General features: G+C 45.7%; 1 protein-coding gene across 1 annotated transcript; it reads left to right on the top strand.

Annotated features, from left to right (window-relative positions):
• The first annotated feature begins 968 nt into the window (after positions 1-968).
• Positions 969-11,783, top strand: LOC135078260 (uncharacterized). Its single transcript, XM_063972859.1, has 9 exons — positions 969-1,056; positions 2,812-2,992; positions 3,306-3,539; positions 3,685-3,931; positions 4,792-4,970; positions 5,849-6,072; positions 8,663-8,847; positions 11,401-11,594; positions 11,630-11,783. The coding sequence occupies exons 1-9, from the start codon at positions 969-971 to the stop codon at positions 11,781-11,783; spliced, it is 1,686 nt and encodes a 561-aa protein (XP_063828929.1).
• The last annotated feature ends 9,305 nt before the right edge of the window (positions 11,784-21,088 follow it).

The following is a 21,088-nucleotide window of genomic DNA, read 5'->3' as shown; positions in this document are numbered from 1 at the left end:
TAATCAATATTAAATATTAAATTCCACCTAAAAAAATGTTGAATGAAAATTTTATCACTTTGTATATTGGGGTGTGTCATACCCCACCTGGTACGGGACGTAACTTTTAGTCACCTCGTACACGGAGGGTTAACACTAATAAGAAAAAAATGTATATCATGCGATAGCCAATAAAATTATCTATTAGTAGAAGTAGAAAACAGATACAAGTTTCATACATTTCAAGGGAGTAAGAATGGATTTAATTAGAAAAAAACAAGACTTTTTTCATTTCTTTTTCAGTTATTTTCCAACACAAGAAAAACCAGGTCGTTAAGGTATGTTTTATTTGCATGGTATTATTGGTATTTGAGCTATTCTACAAAACGAATGTAAATTTATTAGTCTACGTCTATTAGTTTCGACGTAATTGTTGAACAAAGATACTTGTATCTGTTTTCTACTTCTGCTAATAAATAATTTTATTGGCTATCGCATGATATAAATTTTTTTCTTATTAGTGTTAAGCTCCCCACGCTATCACTTGTTTTTGAAGGAAGAGGTGAAAACTTAAAATTCAAAACTTCAATCCTTGTAATTTTTCGAGAAATGGGTCAAGCCCCAAATTTGAAGTATTTTCATCGATAAAATTGTCCATAGATTACACCCTTAAAGTTTGATCACTACATGCCCGGACACACTGTATACGTGCCGCAACTGTGAACCAAAAGTATTGTTTTTCCATCGATTAACTAACGTATACTAGTTAATAGACACATAATTTTTTGCCATAATCAGTTAAATAAATGCATTTTACAATATGCAACAACAAATAGCTTGTTTGTATCGTCCTTGCATTGCAATTCTGACTGGCGAAACGCAACCCGTGAGAGCCTGAAAAAAAAATGGGGTATCGATTTTTCAGTCCTACTTGTTGGATTTCATATTAAATGGCAATCGGTTAATAATTCGTGAAATAATTGTAAAACATGATGAATCCTAGTAGTGGTGGAAACCAAAACCCCGTTGTGGATAATCCTAATCGTGTAGTACGTCTCATGTACTATGAAAAATCAGGTTAGTGGTGGATGTCCATACAAAAGCTAATCCATAATTTCATATTTTAGTAAATTAATGAAATGCAATTTAACGGATTAAGTTACAAGCCAAATAGGAATGATTAGGTATATTTTGACCGTTTGTTTTTATAGATTTAATAATAGTAGATAATCACGTATCTGTGTTTGTAAGAAGGTAGGTATAAATAATTTTTAGTTGCGTTACTTCTACTATTTTAATACCCATGTTGAACGAATTCCTGACAATTTTTTTTTTTTAATATTTATTAGCTAGAGATTATTATTTTAATTAGTTTTTAGATAAATTTAAAAAAATGTTATAAAGCAAAAAACTATGTGTTCGAGTCGTTAGACAATAAGCTTAAAAAAAATCAATAACTAAATTCTTGTGTTCAGTTCACACTCGTCGCAATTATCGTTCGTTCTTTTGACGAGTAAATAATTTAGTGATTTTTTATGAACTCGACTAAACCTAAGGGACTCGTACCTAGCCGGTGAGCAAGTGAGCAGGGACGCGGCGTACTCGCCTGTCAAAATAGACAAAAATGGATTGCCTCAGATAAACGATTTAGTAACTGGCTAATAAATAAATCTAAACGTGTCCAGCCTCGCCGCTCCACTAAATTTACTGCACTACTTACTACTCGTAGTGCGAACAAGGCTACCAGCTGATAACTATGCCACTGAAATAGCTGTGCAGTGTCGCAGTATGGTAGTGAGACATTATTGTTGCGAAACGCAATCTGCAAGAGGCAAGAGCCGTCGCGTAGGCGAGAGCCATGCCACGGTAGCCATGCCATGCACTATAAAAAGTTTTTTGAAAAGTGCCGCTAAATAAAATAGTGTTGTACCTTACTGTGGTTGTACCGGTAATGTAAACCAAAAAATATTTTAGGGTGCAAGTGAACAGACAAAAATGAAACAGAATAATGATCATGAAGAAATTTTTTTCATGAAATGCGTCTTCTCAAACAGATTTTATGCATCCAAAAAATTTTTTTTTTCATGTCTGTCATGGCGAAACGCAATTTTCAAGAGCGATGAGAAAAAAAAGTATAAAACTCACTGTCACTGTCAGTTCTGTAATCTGTCAATGTCAGAACTGTCAGATCGTATTGATTTTTCGGAGCTGCATGGTGTAGGTACTTGTTGATTGTAAACCATTCCATGAAAATTTAATAAAACCTGCAAAAAAATTACAAAACATGAATGGTTTAATGCTCCGAATAAATCCTAGTAATAATAAAAACATAAGCTCCATTAAGTTTGGCCCTATAGAACTTTCCTACCATGTAAACACAGGTTAGTGATTAACAAACTAAAAACTTTTAAAAATGTTATTTTGTTCTAGTTTACTTATGTACATTGTACAATAACGTGTCTCTCTAAATACTCGACATTGGCAAAACCAGTGTGCTTCAAATTCTCACCATTGATGCCATTAGCCAGAATAATAATAATAAAATTGGCCTTTTGCTGTTGTGGTTCGTAACGGACTACTATACCAGAGTTCGCGGGTTCCATTCCCGCATTGCAAACATTTGTGTACATGAACATGATTATTTGTATTGGGCTGAGTGATTTTTATCTTTAATAAATTTTATATCCGTTGTCTTGCACCCATAGTGCTTAGTTTGGGATTATCTTGATGGAGCAGTGTTGAATGTCCATTTCCAATTAATCATAATTTAATTGTATATCTTGACTTATCTTGATATATCTTACTTAAGAAGTACCTACTATCTTTTTTCAGAGCCTGATCATGATTTAGTAAAGAAGTTCATTGATTCAAAAACTTCGGAAGAACAGTTTGGTGTGGTGAGAAGTCTCTTAGATGCCAATGTTGAGGCCGTGGACAATAACCTGTTGAGATTTTTGGCAATAGTCTTTGTGGAAGCCGAAATAAAACATCCAATTAAATCTTTTATAATAAGGTAAGTGCTATTTATGTACCTGCCATTTATAAAATGAAGTAAACAATGTGTACTTAGCTTAGGGATAGTAGAATATTTATAATTTTGGGAAACAACAAATTTCTGCTAAAATTTAAAAGTAGTCTTCACAAATTGGTTCATTGCTTGTTTTTGTAAATCAATAAAAAATAACAGATAATATGAATATTATTATGATTATGAATCTAACATTGTGGTCCACTATTATTTCAATGTTTTTTCTATTTACAATATTTTTAATTCAGCATTATTTTAAGGTAACATAGTTTATTTAAAATGGGCTTATATTTTTCAGGTCCATCACAAAATCTCAAACTCTCCAAGACCCATTTTCTGAAAAATTGGCAATAGTTTTAAGTTATATCATTACACAGGAGTACAGAGAGTTTCAAGAATATTACGATGCCACATTTGATATTGAGGGCTGCATAGCCAACTTCCCTGCTGGCCGAAGGGCCTTCAAAATGATCGATTTGGATCTAGCAAAATTTCTCAAACGCAGTCTGAGATGTTGTGTCAATACACTCCGGTAATATGCTAACTTTGATTACCAATCTAGCTTTAATTAATTACACCCGCTTCAGTATTGTATTAATCTTTAGCTCATCTTTGTGTATTGAATTTATTAAGTATAGAAAATAATTATGTTAAACTAACAATATCTATTATTACAGTGAAAGAAATTTGGCACCAACACAGAAAAATGAGTTATTTGAAGTAACCCAGCGTACCCTGAGGCTAGCTTTTCACATAATGCAGCATGTAAGGCCCGGCTACATGGATTCATTGTTTGAGGAATTACGCAGGGATATAAAATATCTCCTCTTTCACCAAGAGACACCGATGGATACCAAAAATGTGGGCGGTTTACTAATTTATAGTATGCATATTTTGGAAAATGGTGAAGATGCGTGGTTACAAGTAAGTATTATGTTGTAAATCAAACTATTAAGATTACTCATACATTTTATTACTTCCCTGCTTATAAATCTGGAATTTATAACTGGTCAAGCTGCATTTAGCTCAGAGCCTACCAGATAAGAAGCTTTCTAAAGAAATTAATATTTTTAGTCAATAAAATATTACTTTTATCACAAACTAGCGGCCGCCCGAGATTTCGTACGCGTGTACCCCGTTTTACCCCTTAGGGGTTGAATTTTGCAAAATCCCGTCTTAGTGAGCGCCTACATCCTAAAAGGAAACCCCCATGCAAAATTTGAGACTCCTAGCACTTGTAGTTTCTGAGATTTCGTTAAGAGTGTGTGAGTCAGTCAACCTTTCGCTTTTGTAGATATATGTACTAGTGGCCGCCCGCGACTTCGTACGCGTGGATCCCGTTTTACGCCCTTAGGGGTGGAGTTTCGTAAAATCCTTTCTTAGCGGATGCCTACGTCATAACATCTACCTGCATGCCTTTCAGCCCGATTCGTCCAGTGGTTTGGGCGTGTGTTGATAGATCACTATGTCAGTCAATCAGTCAGCTTTGAGTTATACATATTTAGATAGAAGATATAGTCTGGTCTGCGAGCACGTAGAATTTTGTCCAATACCCCAAGCTACCCATCCTTATCGCTCGCGCGTAATTATGTTGCTGTAGCGCTCGCATACTCACTGCGGGCGCCCGTCGCACAGTCGCGACAGCAATATAATTACGCGCGAGCGCTAAAGATGGGTAGCTTGGGGTCATTGGACAAAATTCTACGCGCTCACAGACCGGGCTTTAGATAGAAGATAGATATTAAAATTCAAGTTTCGTGAATTGACTTTTAATCAAACTTTAGATACTGTACCCGCCCCAAGGCGACGACTACCTAAGCGACGTGCTGGAGAATGAGTCGGCTCGGCTGGCGCTCCTCACGGCTGCCATCATCCTGACCAACACCGAGCGGCTGCTGGCGCCGGCCGACGACGAGGAGCCCATACTGACGCTCGCCGAAAGAGTCATTGCTATTGGGGAAAAGTAATGGCATTTGTAATATTAAGGGCCTTGCCACACTGGCGGATTGCAAGCTGTTTCAAAGCGTAGTGGCGGATGCGCAACGTTTCTGCCTAGCCCGTTTGTAAGAACTATTTATTAGTCTAAGCAAATAAAGAAATTTTGACTTTGACTTTGATTTTAGAGTTTTCGCCTCGTGTTCGCCGCGCAGCCGCGGTGTGTTCGCTTCTTTGAAACCGCTTGCAATCCGCCAGTGTGGCTTATTCCACTATTCCCCGTTGATAATCCCCGTCAACGGATTAGTGAACAAAGTTCATTAATCCCCGTTATAATAGGATTTTATTTTGATTTTATAAGTTCCAATTGGCGTTAATGGGGAATACTGAACAAAAAGTTCACTAATCCCCGTTGACGGGGATTGTCAATGGATAATAGTGGAATAAGCCGCCAGTGTGGCAACTCACTAACTCTTTAAAATGTATGGCCTCTTTCGACACTGGCGTCTTTTGGACGTGGTTAACGTTGTAATGTTGTTATCTCGCCAGCGCTCAGCATTAGCAACGCTGAGCGACACTGCGCGGGCGCTAGTGCCCGTTTTCACCATCATTTACCTTATTTTTAAGTGACGCCTAACAAAATTCCAGTTATGTGTTACCATAGTGGTCACTTAAAAATTAGGGATTGATGGTGAAAACGGGCATAAATGTGCCTTTTCGATCTTAAATCCATTGGTCAGTTTTTTGTTTTGAGCCTTTACGTTCTTTTGTTGCTGGTAGGACAAAAAAAGAATGAGACCAGTGAAGACTCCTTATGAGCAAAAACCTATTCAATGAAGTCTATACAAATAAAGATGGTTTTGATTTTGTTGTGTGCAATAAAAAAATATCTATCTACGATACCAGGGGCTCCTCCGAGTGCATCATCGTGCTAGGCGTGGCGCGCGCCGTGGAGATGACCAGCAAGAAGCTGGACAAGATCACCGAGCCGCAGCTCGGCCTCGAGCTCGTGGATATCCTGCTGGGCTTCACGCGCGCGCACCTCACGCACTACATGGACAGCGTGCGCCATCTGTCCGTCAAGTCGCTGGCCTCTATGGTCGGCTACTGCACGCGGCTGGAGCGCGAGGGTGAGTGGACACTGAGGCGTGATGACGCAAGAAGCTGGACAAGTGCGCCATCTGTCCGTCAAGGCGCTGGCCTCTATGGTCTACTGCACGCGGCTGGAGCGCGAGGGTGAGTGGACACTGAGGCGTGATGACGCAAGAAGCTGGACAAGTGCGCCATCTGTCCGTCAAGGCGCTGGCCTCTATGGTCTACTGCACGCGGCTGGAGCGCGAGGGTGAGTGGACACTGAGGCGTGATGACGCAAGAAGCTGGACAAGTGCGCCATCTGTCCGTCAAGGCGCTGGCCTCTATGGTCTACTGCACGCGGCTGGAGCGCGAGGGTGAGTGGACACTGAGGCGTGATGACGCAAGAAGCTGGACAAGTGCGCCATCTGTCCGTCAAGGCGCTGGCCTCTATGGTCTACTGCACGCGGCTGGAGCGCGAGGGTGAGTGGACACTGAGGCGTGATGACGCAAGAAGCTGGACAAGTGCGCCATCTGTCCGTCAAGGCGCTGGCCTCTATGGTCTGCTGCACGCGGCTGGAGCGCGAGGGTGAGTGGACACTGAGGCGTGATGACGCAAGAAGCTGGACAAGTGCGCCATCTGTCCGTCAAGGCGCTGGCCTCTATGGTCTGCTGCACGCGGCTGGAGCGCGAGGGTGAGTGGACACTGAGGCGTGATGACGCAAGAAGCTGGACAAGTGCGCCATCTGTCCGTCAAGGCGCTGGCCTCTATGGTCTACTGCACGCGGCTGGAGCGCGAGGGTGAGTGGACACTGAGGCGTGATGACGCAAGAAGCTGGACAAGTGCGCCATCTGTCCGTCAAGGCGCTGGCCTCTATGGTCTACTGCACGCGGCTGGAGCGCGAGGGTGAGTGGACACTGAGGCGTGATGACGCAAGAAGCTGGACAAGTGCGCCATCTGTCCGTCAAGGCGCTGGCCTCTATGGTCTACTGCACGCGGCTGGAGCGCGAGGGTGAGTGGACACTGAGGCGTGATGACGCAAGAAGCTGGACAAGTGCGCCATCTGTCCGTCAAGGCGCTGGCCTCTATGGTCTACTGCACGCGGCTGGAGCGCGAGGGTGAGTGGACACTGAGGCGTGATGACGCAAGAAGCTGGACAAGTGCGCCATCTGTCCGTCAAGGCGCTGGCCTCTATGGTCTACTGCACGCGGCTGGAGCGCGAGGGTGAGTGGACACTGAGGCGTGATGACGCAAGAAGCTGGACAAGTGCGCCATCTGTCCGTCAAGGCGCTGGCCTCTATGGTCTGCTGCACGCGGCTGGAGCGCGAGGGTGAGTGGACACTGAGGCGTGATGACGCAAGAAGCTGGACAAGTGCGCCATCTGTCCGTCAAGGCGCTGGCCTCTATGGTCTACTGCACGCGGCTGGAGCGCGAGGGTGAGTGGACACTGAGGCGTGATGACGCAAGAAGCTGGACAAGTGCGCCATCTGTCCGTCAAGGCGCTGGCCTCTATGGTCTGCTGCACGCGGCTGGAGCGCGAGGGTGAGTGGACACTGAGGCGTGATGACGCAAGAAGCTGGACAAGTGCGCCATCTGTCCGTCAAGGCGCTGGCCTCTATGGTCTACTGCACGCGGCTGGAGCGCGAGGGTGAGTGGACACTGAGGCGTGATGACGCAAGAAGCTGGACAAGTGCGCCATCTGTCCGTCAAGGCGCTGGCCTCTATGGTCTGCTGCACGCGGCTGGAGCGCGAGGGTGAGTGGACACTGAGGCGTGATGACGCAAGAAGCTGGACAAGTGCGCCATCTGTCCGTCAAGGCGCTGGCCTCTATGGTCTGCTGCACGCGGCTGGAGCGCGAGGGTGAGTGGACACTGAGGCGTGATGACGCAAGAAGCTGGACAAGTGCGCCATCTGTCCGTCAAGGCGCTGGCCTCTATGGTCTACTGCACGCGGCTGGAGCGCGAGGGTGAGTGGACACTGAGGCGTAATGACGCAAGACGTTGGACAAGTTAACCGCCATGGCACTCGGAAACACTGTGCTGAGGCGTGATGACGCACGACGCTAAAAGCACAATGCTACTTGAAACTCCAGCTTCTTGCTGTCATCACTCATCACGCCTGATCCGACCAGGTGACATGATGCTAGGGCTGGCGCTACATGGACAGCGTGCGGCATCTGTCCACCATGGTCGGCTACTGCACGCGGCAGCCCGAGGATGAGTGGACACTGTGCTGAGGTGTGATGACGCAAGAAGCTGGACAAGATGACACGGTGCTCCGGCTGGCACTCGTGGACCTACTGGGTTGGCGAGACCTGCCGAGCTTGGGTTTCTGTCCGCGCTGGTAAATCACTATAATCGGTGACTGGGAGGCGTTCCCCTATCCTTACTCCGGGGACGCGTCCGATCGCAGACCCAAAACTACACATGGAAGGGTGAGTGGACATTGTGCTGAAGCGTGATGACGGCGAGATGCCAGACACGGTGACGGATAGGACGCTGGCGCTACTGGCAGTAGAGCGTTGCAAACATACTCTCCCATCTAATGCTGCGAGTCTGAACAGACGCGTATACTGTGACAGCTTTGTGACGTTACTATTCCCCTTATACTATAAATATTATGTTCTTTAACAATAAAACATCTCCCAGGCAACATCGTGGCGTTGGACAAGCTGTTCTGCTCGGTGTCGAACTTCAACAAGGCGAGCAAGAGCCATTACGTCATCCTGTCGTCGCTGGCGCAGGGGCTGGGCACGGCGCGTCTGCTGGCACGCATGCCCGACGTCATCCGTGACGTCATCGGCGCGCTCACCGTCAAGGACGTGCAGTCCAGCGTGAGTATGCCACGCCCACCTGTGCTAGCTTTTTCTTGTTGTGTCAACAAACCTACACAGTGTCAGCCCAAAACTCTGCTACAAGAGTGGCGTTGTCAGTAGCATTCAGCAGTTTCTTGGGAACGCAAGGCACGACATCATGTGCTTCATCGTCTTTGGGGGAACACGACCAAACTTGCACTCCAAGTTTGAACCATCTGTGAATTCCCACCTGAACAGATGCTATAACTGACTGATTTTTGCAAAGTCGGCCGTTTGGTGTAGTGGTTTGAAACGGACTACTATTCCGGAGGTTGCGGGTTCGATTCCCGCACAGTACAAACATTTGTGTGCATGAACATATTTGTTTGCATTGGACTGGGTGTTTTCTATGTATACTATGTATGTATTTACAAAAAAAAAGTATTTAAGTATGTTTATATCCGTTGTCTAGTACCCATAGTACAAGCTTTGCTTAGTTTGGGACGAGAAGCGCAGTGTAAAATGTCCAAGGATATTTATTTATTATTTATTTTATTGAAAAAGAGGCTGACAAAGTTGACTGAGTTTCTTTCGCCACTTCTTAGCACCAGTCCATACGTTGTCCCGAAGTGGTGGTAGGGCAAGCTATATTTGGGACATGTATAAGTGCCCTGGAAAGGGCCTATACAGGGTGGAATTTTGTAATGCCACCTGGAGGGAAAGTGAATTTTCGAAAAATTTTCAAAAATCTTTAAATGCAGTTCTATTTCTATTCAAAAATAAAGGAATGTTTTCTTTGAGTAAAATTTTCTATCTACAGTATTAAAAGTACTTTCCCTCCAGGTGGCATAACAAATTCCACCCTGTATACTTGTGACGCGCCCCGCGACGCATCGACAGCCCTAGCACCGAGCGCAGAGATTTTGACAACCCTACGGCTGCGCAGCCGCACGCCGAACAGACCGAGCTAATATAAGAGACGGCGGCGACCGCGGGCGCCTAGCATTCGCTCGGGAGCCATTGCAACAACCAGACGTTCGCGCGCGCGTCTATTGTTCCCTCGGTTGCATTGCACAGAGTCCCTAGCGAATTGCTACCCACACTGTTCCCACTAACTTGGCTTGACTCGATACCTCGTTTACCTCCGCGGAGCCATAAAAGCTTCGTGCTGCTGTTGAAACGTTCTATCGTTGATAGCTGCCTATTCTCGTCCTTACCGAGTAGTGCATGTGATACTCATCCCGAACCTGCGGTAGCAATCCTGCTGCCACCCTTCCTGAACTTCACACCCCCTCGCCCCGTAGGTCCAACGCCTTTCCCCAGTGGTCGCGCTCACTATCGAGGCTTCAGTCTCTGGCTCGAGCTAATCGGACCACATCCTACCCCCCTAGTTATAAGTATCCAAACTAACACTCGCTAAACCTCGCACAGGGCGCCGCCCCTCTCGCGGATACGTAAACTATAGTCTATCCAATATAGCTTGATTAGAATGACAGCTGTCATCAAAAGTAACGACATAACTTTGTAGTAGCGATCAATGAGAGCTAAATATTGGCGGACAAGAAATAATTCACGTCTGACCTACAAACAATATTTTCGACGACAGTGCTTCCAATAAAAATGATAATTTCGTGTAAATGCAGCGTTAAATTACACCAATAAGTAGTAATTCGAAATCATAAAAATCAAGCTAGAGTATTAACGACGTCTCTACAAGGTTATCTCGAGTTACAAAAATGTTAGTGTTGGGACATATCGACAAATGTCATATTAAATTAAAACTATTTTTTTAACATATTTAACAAATATTTTTTTTAACATATTTAAGTCAAGTTATACGTTTTTCTAAATGTTCACTATTAAAAACCAAAAAACATTTCATTCTTAAATAATCAAACATCGGAAATCAATCACCGGTAATTTTTTGGGTATTCATAGCACCGTTGCTCTAGAAGAGATGCCCACCGCCCTCTAGCGAGAGGAAAAAACCACTGAAGAACACTGATGATAATGACTACGACTTAGGTTGTACATCTACTTAGGTTTACTGTCTTTAAATTTAAATCATAATTGTCATTTTTATGAATAAAGATATATGAAGAAAAATTGGGTGCATTTTTTCATATCATTTTTTCGAAAACTTATCGATACATCTATGTGAACCGTACGAAACATACCCATCACTAGTCACATTCGTTTGACAGCCGTCATTCTAATCAAGCTATATTGGATAGACTATAGTTTCGGGACGCGAACCGGGCGCGTCGCTATTCCTCTCATTGCCATTAATTTATAATTGTAAAATACTCGCTCGTAGTAATAATAAACTTAGAGTCAGTGAAGTTAGAATAAGGAACCATTGTGGAACTAGAAATACAAAGTGTCATTGTGTTGTTGATTGTGCGTTTCCTTGGTCAATATCCCTGTAGGCATCCTACATAGGTACACATCCCTCATCGCCGAAGGCGAACTGGGACTTAGTACTAAACAGCGGGGTGTCAGACTGAGCTAGCTAAGACGCCCCGTTTCATACTGAATAAACTATTTGAATTTGATCAGTCTACCTATCTCAAGTATATTTTGTGTTCGCAGGCCACCGTGACGCTAGAAACGCTGCTGAAGTACCACGTGTCTGGGGACGTCTCTACCGACGAGCTGTACGACGAGTGGGTGTCGCCGGCGCTCGAACACGCGGCCTACGCGCGGACCCACTCCGCCGCGCTGTCCGCGCTCGAAGCGCTGCTGGCCAAGCTGCTCCGCCTTCACGAGCCCATCGTCGAGCGGCTGTGAGTACGCACCTGCTGAAGTATCACGTGTCTAGGGTCGCGTCCACTGAAGTTCTGTACGAAGAATGGGCGGCGCCTGCGCTCGAGCACGCGGCCTACGCGCGGACCCACTCCGCCGCGCTGTCCGCGCTCGAAGCGCTGCTGGCCAAGCTGCTCCGCCTTCACGAGCCCATCGTCGAGCGGCTGTGAGTACGCGATTGAAGTATCACGTGTCTAGGGGCGCCTCCACCGAACGAAGTCCTGTAGGAAGAATGGGTGGCGCCTGCGCTTGAGCAAGCTGCCTACGCGTGGACCCACTCCGCCGCGCTGTCTGCGCTCGAAGCGCTGCTGGCCAAGCTGCTCCGTCTGCACGAGCCCATCGTCGAGCGGCTGTGAGTACACGATTGAAGTATCACGTGTCTAGGGTCGCGTCCACTGAAGTTCTGTAGGAAGAATGGGTGGCGCCGGCGCTGGAACACGCGGCCTACGCGCGGACCCACTCCGCCGCGCTGTCCGCGCTCGAAGCGCTGCTGGCCAAGCTGCTCCGCCTCCACGAGCCCATCGTCGAGCGGCTGTAAGTACGCCACTTGTGGGCTGAGTGTGAGTTTACATCAAACGCGCTCACTAGCAAAAAAAAATTGTATGAAAATTTAAGTTTTTGATAAAGCCTGGTCCGTGAGCACGTAGAATCCCGTCCAATGACCCCAAGCTACCCTACCCATCCTCATCGCTCGCGCGTAATTATATTGCTGTCGCGACTGTGCGACGCGCGCCCGCAGTGAGTGTGCGAGCGCGACAGCAACATAATTACGTGCGAGCGACAAGGATGGGTAGCTTGGGGTCATTGGACGGGATTCTACGTGCTCACGGACCAGGCTTTAGTTTCCCGCTGTAAAATCCGTCATACATTTAATGTCATTTTTTGACGAGCTCACTAGTGAGCGCGTTTGAAAAAAACACACTCAGCCCTCTGCTGAAGTACCACGTGTCAGACGCCTCCACCGAAGTCCTGTAGGAAGAATGGATGGCGCCTGCGCTTAAGCACGCGGCCTATGCCTGGACTCACTCCGCCGCGCTGTCCGCGCTCGAAGCGCTGCTGGCCAAGCTGCTCCGTCTCCACGAGCCCATCGTCGAGCGGCTGTGAGTACGCGCAGAGTAAATACAGGAGACCTGGACTTCGTGCTGCTGCATTTACAGAGTAACAACAAAAGTAAATACAACAGCACGAAGTCCAGGTCTCCTTCGGACAGCGCCTCCGTTGCCTGCGCTCGGGCACGCGGCCTACGCGCGGACCCACTCCGCCGCGCTGTCCGCGCTCGAAGCGCTGCTGGCCAAGCTGCTCCGCCTCCACGAGCCCATCGTCGAGCGGCTGTGAGTACGCGCAGAGTAAATACAGGAGACCTGGACTTCGTGCTGCTGCATTTACTTTAAGTAAATACAACAGCACGAAGTCCAGGTCTCCTTCGGACAGCGCCTCCGTTGCCTGCGCTCGAACACGCGGCCTACGCGCGGACCCACTCCGCCGCGCTGTCCGCGCTCGAAGCGCTGCTGGCCAAGCTGCTCCGACTCCACGAGCCCATCGTCGAGCGGCTGTGAGTACACGATTGAAGTATCACGTGACCGGGGGCGCCTCCACCGAAGTCCTGTAGGAAGAATGGGTGGCGCCTGCGCTTGAGCAAGCTGCCTACGCGCGCACGCACTCTGCTGGCCAAGCTGCTCCGTCTCCACGAGCCCGTCGTCGAGCGGCTGTGAGTACGCCACTTGTGGGCTGAGTGTGAGTTTACATCAAACGCTAAAATTTTCATACAATTTAAAAATTGTATGAAAATTTTAGTTTTTGATAAAGCCTGGTCCATGAGCACGTAGAATCCCGTCCAATGACCCCAAGCTGCCCATCCTTGTCGCTCGCACGTAATTATGTTGCTGTCGCGCTCGCACACTCACTGCGGGCGCGCGTCGCACAGTCGCGACAGCAATATAATTACGCGCGAGCGATAAGGATGGGTAGCTTGGGGTCATTGGACGGGATTCTACGTGCTCACGGACCAGGCTTTAGTTTCCCGCTGTAAAATCCGTCATACATTTAATGTCATTTTTTGACGAGCTCACTAGTGAGCGCGTTTGAAAAAAACACACTCAGCCCTCTGCTGAAGTACCACGTGTCTAGGGTAGCGTCCACTGAAGTTCTGTACGAAGAATGGGTGGCGCCTACGCTTAAGCACGCGGCCTACGCGCGGACCCACTCCGCCGCGCTGTCCGCGCTCGAAGCGCTGCTGGCCAAGCTGCTCCGTCTCCACGAGCCCATCGTCGAGCGGCTGTGAGTACGCGCAGAGTAAATACAGGAGACCTGGACTTCGTGCTGTTGCATTTACAGAGTAACAACAAAAGTAAATACAACAGCACGAAGTCCAGGTCTCCTTCGGACAGCGCCTCCGTTGCCTGCGCTCGAACACGCGGCCTACGCGCGGACCCACTCCGCCGCGCTGTCCGCGCTCGAAGCGCTGCTGGCCAAGCTGCTCCGTCTGCACGAGCCCGTCGTCGAGCGGCTGTAAGTACGCGACTTGCTGAAGTACCACGTGTCTAGGGTCGCGTCCACTGAAGTCCTGTAGGAAGAATGGGTGGCGCCTGCGCTTAAGCACGCGGCCTATGCCTGGACTCACTCCGCTGCGCTGTCTGGGCTTGAAGCGCTGCTGGCCAAGCTGCTCCGTCTCCACGAGCCCGTCGTCGAGCGGCTGTGAGTACGCGGCCTGCTGAAATACCACGTGTCATTGGGCCAATTCGCTATTGGTCCAATTCATAATTGGTCCAAAATAAAAGGATATCTAAAATGAAAGAAATAAGGAGGTTATTCAACATTTACTATTATTCAGAAAAAAGCGAATTGGTCCAATTACGAATTGGACCAATAGCGAATTGACACAATAGCGAATTGGACCAATCGCGAATTGGACTAATCGCGAATTTGTGAATTTTTCACGATTGGCCCAGTTGCGAATTGGACCAATCGCGCCTAAACGGTCCGTGGGTGCCTCCACCTCGGTGCTGTACGACGAGTGGGTGGCGCCGGCGCTCGAACACGCGGCCTACGCGCGGACCCACTCCGCCGCGCTGTCCGCGCTCGAAGCGCTGCTGGCCAAGCTGCTCCGTCTCCACGAGCCCATCGTCGAGCGGCTGTGAGTACATGACCTGCTGAAGTACAGACGAAACTGTTCAAGGTCAAACGTAGAACACCACTATGTTTCCACAAGTCAACTATCACCATCCGTCGATACAAGCAGATAAGTTCCATTCTACACCAAAGCACTTACGGTCTACGGGACTATTCCCACCTGTGGGAATGGCTCCGTCGACATGGATGGGACTATTCCCACCTGTGGGAATGGTGATACCATAAAATCTGATTTTTATGTATAATGTTTGGGCAATAATTAGAAGTATTTTCCCCAACAGCCAAACAGTTTTGACAGTTCCAACTCCTTGCCAGACAATTTTTTAGGGTAGCTCCCAAAGCCATGATGACCCAAACTTCATAATTCATCAACATCCTATATTGGGAGCATACGCTGACAAACTTTCAGCTTTTATAAAATGACGTAGATCTGGTGTTCACTAGCTTTTAGTCTAGTAGATGCGAAAAGAGGGCGGGGCCGGTGTCGCAGTAATATGCCCAAAAACAGAACACATTACTCGTGACAGCAATGATGTGTGTGTCAGTGTCATAATGTAAACCGTTTACATTGCTTGCGTAGCACTAAAGATTATTCGAACGTTGAGTACTGATACCGCAGTGGATAATGAGGACATATTTTGATTACTTTGTGTATGTGAATTTTTAATGCGACACTGAGTTTCGATCTCAGCACATTAGTAGGCATCTCTCTATATCTCTATGTTATGGCCCTAGCACGGTAGAGTGCAATCTGCCCTAGGCAGCCGCAATTCCACGCACACCTCCCGCGATTCGGCCAGTATAACCGTGAGGTTGGCATGACCATGAAAATTTGCGGGCTGTGGTCCTGTGTGTGGTGATGGTAACTAATCCTCCGTTCTCCAGACGCTGCAAAACAAAAGGTATTCCAATTTCAAAAAGTGAGCCGTTGCCAGTTACGTGGTTCGCGCATTGTCCCTTAGCAGATCCTGTTGATTCTGCATTAACCATCCTTTAAGTGGAATCGATAAAGAGACTTCTATATGGCCAGTTTGTAGTTTATGTGCTGAGGTTCCGGCAGCCAGAACATAGTCAAAGAAAAATGATAACGCCTCTATTCTAAAAGCATTAAGGCGTTAACTTGATCAAACCATTCATAAAACTATGCTTCTGTCCACTTCCAGTCTCCCCCACATCAAGATCGCTGAGCAACACGTGCGTTCCTCAGACCTAAAGGGCATCCTGCTCCTAGTGAACGCACTGAGGCGTGCGGGCGTGGCTGACAAGCTGGCTGGAGACAATCCTCCTGCTGATGCTTGGAAGGGGCTCGTCAGCTATGACGTGCTGAAGAGGGCGGCGGTAGATGCTGTAGATGAGGTGGGTAAAAACTTGACTTAGTCATCAAAATGACAACTTCTCAAAATGACAACCGGGATGCAAAATGTCCACTTCTCGAAATTACAACTTCTTAAAATGTCAACTTCGCTAAAAGACAACTTCTCATAATAATATCGTCTATTTCGGATATTTCGATTATTTGTGGACATTTTGCGTCCCGGTTGTCATTTTGAGAAGTTGTCATTTTGATGACTAAGCCAAAAACTTTTTCACGACGATCCACAGCTACAGATAGGCTGGGCTGCACCATCTTACTTTAACTTTAATAAACGTCAAAAATCTGTCAAACACTATACAAAAAATAACGTTTATTGTTATAGTTACGGTTAGTTGGGTGGTGCAACTCGGCCTTAGTTGCGGATCGCATGTTTCGTGCAATTACTCGTATGTAGTCGATACTATTTACAGTACCCGGCATTAAATATTCCACATCGACCTTTGGAAAGAGAATCGGTTAATTTCGGCTCGTAGGGCGTTATCTCTGTCGCACACTACCTATACGATACAAAACGTCATTGACAAAACATTATTCAAAGAAAATATTGTCCGAACCCTTAGTATTTCTCTTCGACAAATACTTTAACACATTGTGAACCACTTTTCTTTCACGACTATAAAAAGTTTTTAGCAATTTAATTCACAAAATCAATTGCACACATTTAAAATAAAGTTTGTTTACACTTTGACAAAATGTCATTGTCAGTGATAACGCTCTACGAAACCGAAAATAGCCGATTGTCTCTTTGTAAAGGTCGATGTGCAATATTTATCGCCGGGTATTGTAAATACTTACCAATAATTTCAGACACAAAAGAATCAAACCCAATCGCAGTTAATTTTAAAGTAAACTTTAAAATAAATTTTGACGTGCCGTCTTAGGTGGTACATCTGCTCCTTTCGCTCGCAATCGAATAAAGGAATTGTGTAGCATTTGTCGTACCCCAATGATATGAATATGCACACGAAGTGTTTTGACAGGTGCCTAACCTTACCATTGTGGCTGTTGTTTTGGCTAGTAACTGTTTTGTGCCAGCTCGACCAAAGCACAATATGTGTCACGAAATCGCCGGCAAAAGCGTTTCTTTGTAACAAACAGCAGTCAAGAATATCCGATTGTAAAATGTTTTTGTCTATTTGTATCAGACGCGCTACTTAGCGCTGGGCGTGGTGACGCGTTCGGCGCGAACAACGGAGGCGCTGTCCGAAGGAGACCTGGACTTCGTGCTGTACTTCCTCAAGTACAACATCAACTCGCAGGACCCGCACTTCCGACAGCTCATACTGGCGCTTATACAGACCGTGAGTACTACCTTCACTTCGAACTCCTTCTTTGTTCTTGTGATTAATTTGTTAATTTCGTTGCGGGTCCAATGACAGCTTTACTTTCCCCCCGGATAAACTTGACCTTCACTGGTTGGGTTTTTATTGGCGATCAAGCTGTAGATCCTGGCTACACAGGAGTTGCAGTGGACAAGTGGAGTGAACGAGAGGTGGGAATAGTCCCGTAAACCGTAAGTATTTTGGGGGTAGAATGGAGCTTATCTGCTTGTATCGACGGATGGCGACAGTTGACTTGTGGAAACATAGTGGTGTTCTACGTTTGACCTTGAACAGTTTCGTCCTTGTGTAGAATGTGCACCATGCATGAGAGAGTCTATAAAGGATCTTTGTCCTAACTTCTTTTTATTTCGACTGTCACGTGATCTGAGGTGTGCATCCGTTTCTTGGCTAATGGTCCTCAGTTTGTTGTTTCTGTAATCAATAGCGTAGCCTAGAATGTCTACTAATATGTGAACTCTGCACCGATTATTGTATTCGAAATAGATCACGTCATATCATATGTCATGACACAACCCAACTAATCTGGGCTTGTATTCGACATATCATAAGCCACCCACCTAAAAATAAAGATAAAGATATTTATTTACATAAACATGTGTGAAAACATATTACAGAGCAACATGATTTGGTCTTACAGTTTTAACAGGTGATACAACATGTAACCTCCAACATTCTCCCCAGTTCACCAAACGCTTGCAAGACAGCTACAAGCCGCTGGCCCGCAAGGACGACTCGGCCTGTGCGTACTACCGGGCCTTCCTGGAGCGGTTCCGCGCACAGTGCTTCGCCAGCCTCGTGCCTGGCGCGTCCTACAGCCGCCGCAAGCTGTCGCTCGAGGCGCTATGCAACGCAGACTCCGTCGACATGGATGGATATGACAGGTGAGATGACGTTATAGACTTGGCTAGAGGTAGCCTTTCGAACTAAGCATCACAGACGCGGCGTCTTTAGCTTTGGTCTTTAATGCCACCATCGCCGCGTCACTAACGCCGCGACAGTGTCGCTGCGTTCGAATGTCGTTCCCTAGAATTTCACACATTTGCATAGAACATCTATTTGTCGCTCTGTCGCGGCGTCAGTCGCGGCGCCACTGACGCTATAGACGCTCCCTTCGAAAGGCTACCTTAAGTTCAGATGGTTGCGTTACATACTTACGTACGTAACCTTAAGGCGTGTAACGCATCAAATTGGCTTTCAACGTTGAACGAGGCTCCCTCAACGAACTCGCAACTTATTTCTCAAACGAGTAAATTCGTAATCATCATCATCATCATCATCTCAGCCATAGGACGTCCACTGCTGAACATAGGCCTCCCCCAATGCTTTCCATGTTACCCGGTTGGCAAATTCGTAAGTAGCCTCGAGTCGGCCTTCACAATGTCCATTCTCTATGACTGATCTCGCGTTACTACTTGTCATCTGATCTCCATTGATGCACCAAATTGCTTTGCGCTCGTCACACCGTTTATGAATCTTAGAGCATGACAAGCTTCACGTTGGTAGCTAGATACAGCCCACGGAAGGTGACGTTGGAGGTGGTACAAGTATCTATACGTCGTATAGTTATCAGGTAAGAACTTGTTCCTTTAACTAAAGATTTATTCACACATACAGCCGTATTACATACATACGTGACAGAGCTTCGCTTTGATAGCATGATTGCGGTATCTTCAATCACGTTAAATCTGACACTACGGCTAGACGGACGGAGCAGGTAAGATGTTTTGTGATATTTTGAGTTATCTACGTAGCCAACACAGCCACTAAGTACGTCACCCTCGGGGCAACTGAACGAACGAGATACGTAAATCAAACTATGTGCATTACATACTACCATTTGCTACTATTTCAGTACTTATTATTATTCTGTGCTATTTCATCAAGTACTTTGCCCTATAAAGTACGAGTAATTAATTAGTCAATAATTCCAGAATGGCTAGCCGCATTATTTGTGCTTTCGGTATGTTCGTTGGCACAAATGTAATTTTGGTAATGTGTGTATTCCACTATTAATACTTTTTATTTATTTATATGTTGTATTACATATTATTAGTCCTAATATTTTATATGCTTATTTAAGTAGTATATGTATTTTAGTATTTTATTTAATATTTCATGTTTGCACGCCAATATTATTGTAACATTATACCTATTCTTGATCCTTTCATATGCCACCATCTAGTTCCAAACCAAGCAAGATTACACCCGACAGACTGATGGCTATAACTTAACTGAAAAAAACCCCAATCTAGTATAACAACACCAGTTTATTTCTATAGATCTGGAAAATAAATTAACGGAAAGGGCTCAGGAGTTTACGATTTGCTTAACCGCACACGTGAGAAACGCTCACACACAATCAGTAGCAAATTGGTAGCTCCCGCGCACAGTTGGATCGTACCTCGTCCGTTGCAGGGACCCTGAAGGCTACCACTTCTACCATTTCTTCGAGATGCGTAAGATTCTTCTGACCCTCGGCGTGGACTACTCGCTGGGGCAGGCCGAGCTGGGCGAGCGGGTTGCAGCCATGCTGCTGGTAGCTTGGACGGATTTGATGAGCTTTGATGGCTACAACAGGTGATGGGGGCTTTGCAGGTTGCTTTCGTGGTAATTTTTGAGGTCATGCAAGATCAAAACCATTCGGTCAGCATGGGCAGGGCAGGCTACAAAGAATAGCTGAAGGACTAATGATGCTAAATGAGCGTTACAGGTATTTTTAAAGGTGGTAGGTTAGGTTAGGACGTTGGGGATGGCTTTTCACGTTGTTTTCGTGGGCAAAAAGTTCGACTGTCATGTCAACTCATTGTGGCTCTATACAGGGTGTTAGGTAAATGGGTATATGAGCCGACACTAGCCCATGTTAACATGGTCATATAAATGGTATGGTGAAGTCAGAAAATTGATATCTTCATTTTAATTATTGAAATTTTCATACAAATCGGAATTTATAAAATTTATTTTGTATGAAAATTTAAAAAAAATAAAATGATGATATCAAATTTCTGACTTCACTATACCATTTATATGACCATGTTAACATGGGCTAGTGTCGGCTCATATACCCATTTACCTAACACCCTGTATAGGGACCTAGAGACAAGCTTGACTATCCAATTATTGTATTACAATGCGCAACATACGTTCATCGATCTCGATGTAAAATACTCGATCTCTCAATAATTATAATCATTTATGTGCAATTGCGGTCAAATATCTGCCTTTGTTATGCATAAAAAATAATTTATTTACAGAGATTGGAAAGAAGAATACGTAGAGAAACTCCTTCTACACCTGGAAGACAGTTATGAGGTCAACAAATCTCTGGCGATGTGGATTTTGTCGAATGCCCCAGTTGATCTAATCACGGTATGCTTCAATACGTTATTTTTATTTTATTTATTAGGTACACCAACAATGTCACATACAGTATTTCGTAATCACACACATTTTTATGATTCACATAGTTATTTTGTATAATGCATTCAATGACTGTCAAGAGTTACCAGTACAGTCTAAAACAGTGTTTTTCAACCTTTTTTATGACGCGACCCCCCTAGTTTGAAAAAATATTTTGCGACCCCCCGACCGCTTGCTTTTTTTTCATGCATTTTATAATGTTACAAATATG

Source organism: Ostrinia nubilalis, chromosome 14 (genome assembly GCF_963855985.1).
Source record: "Ostrinia nubilalis chromosome 14, ilOstNubi1.1, whole genome shotgun sequence".
Lineage (NCBI taxonomy): Eukaryota > Metazoa > Arthropoda > Insecta > Lepidoptera > Crambidae > Ostrinia > Ostrinia nubilalis.
This window is presented reverse-complemented; position numbering and strand designations above follow the sequence as displayed.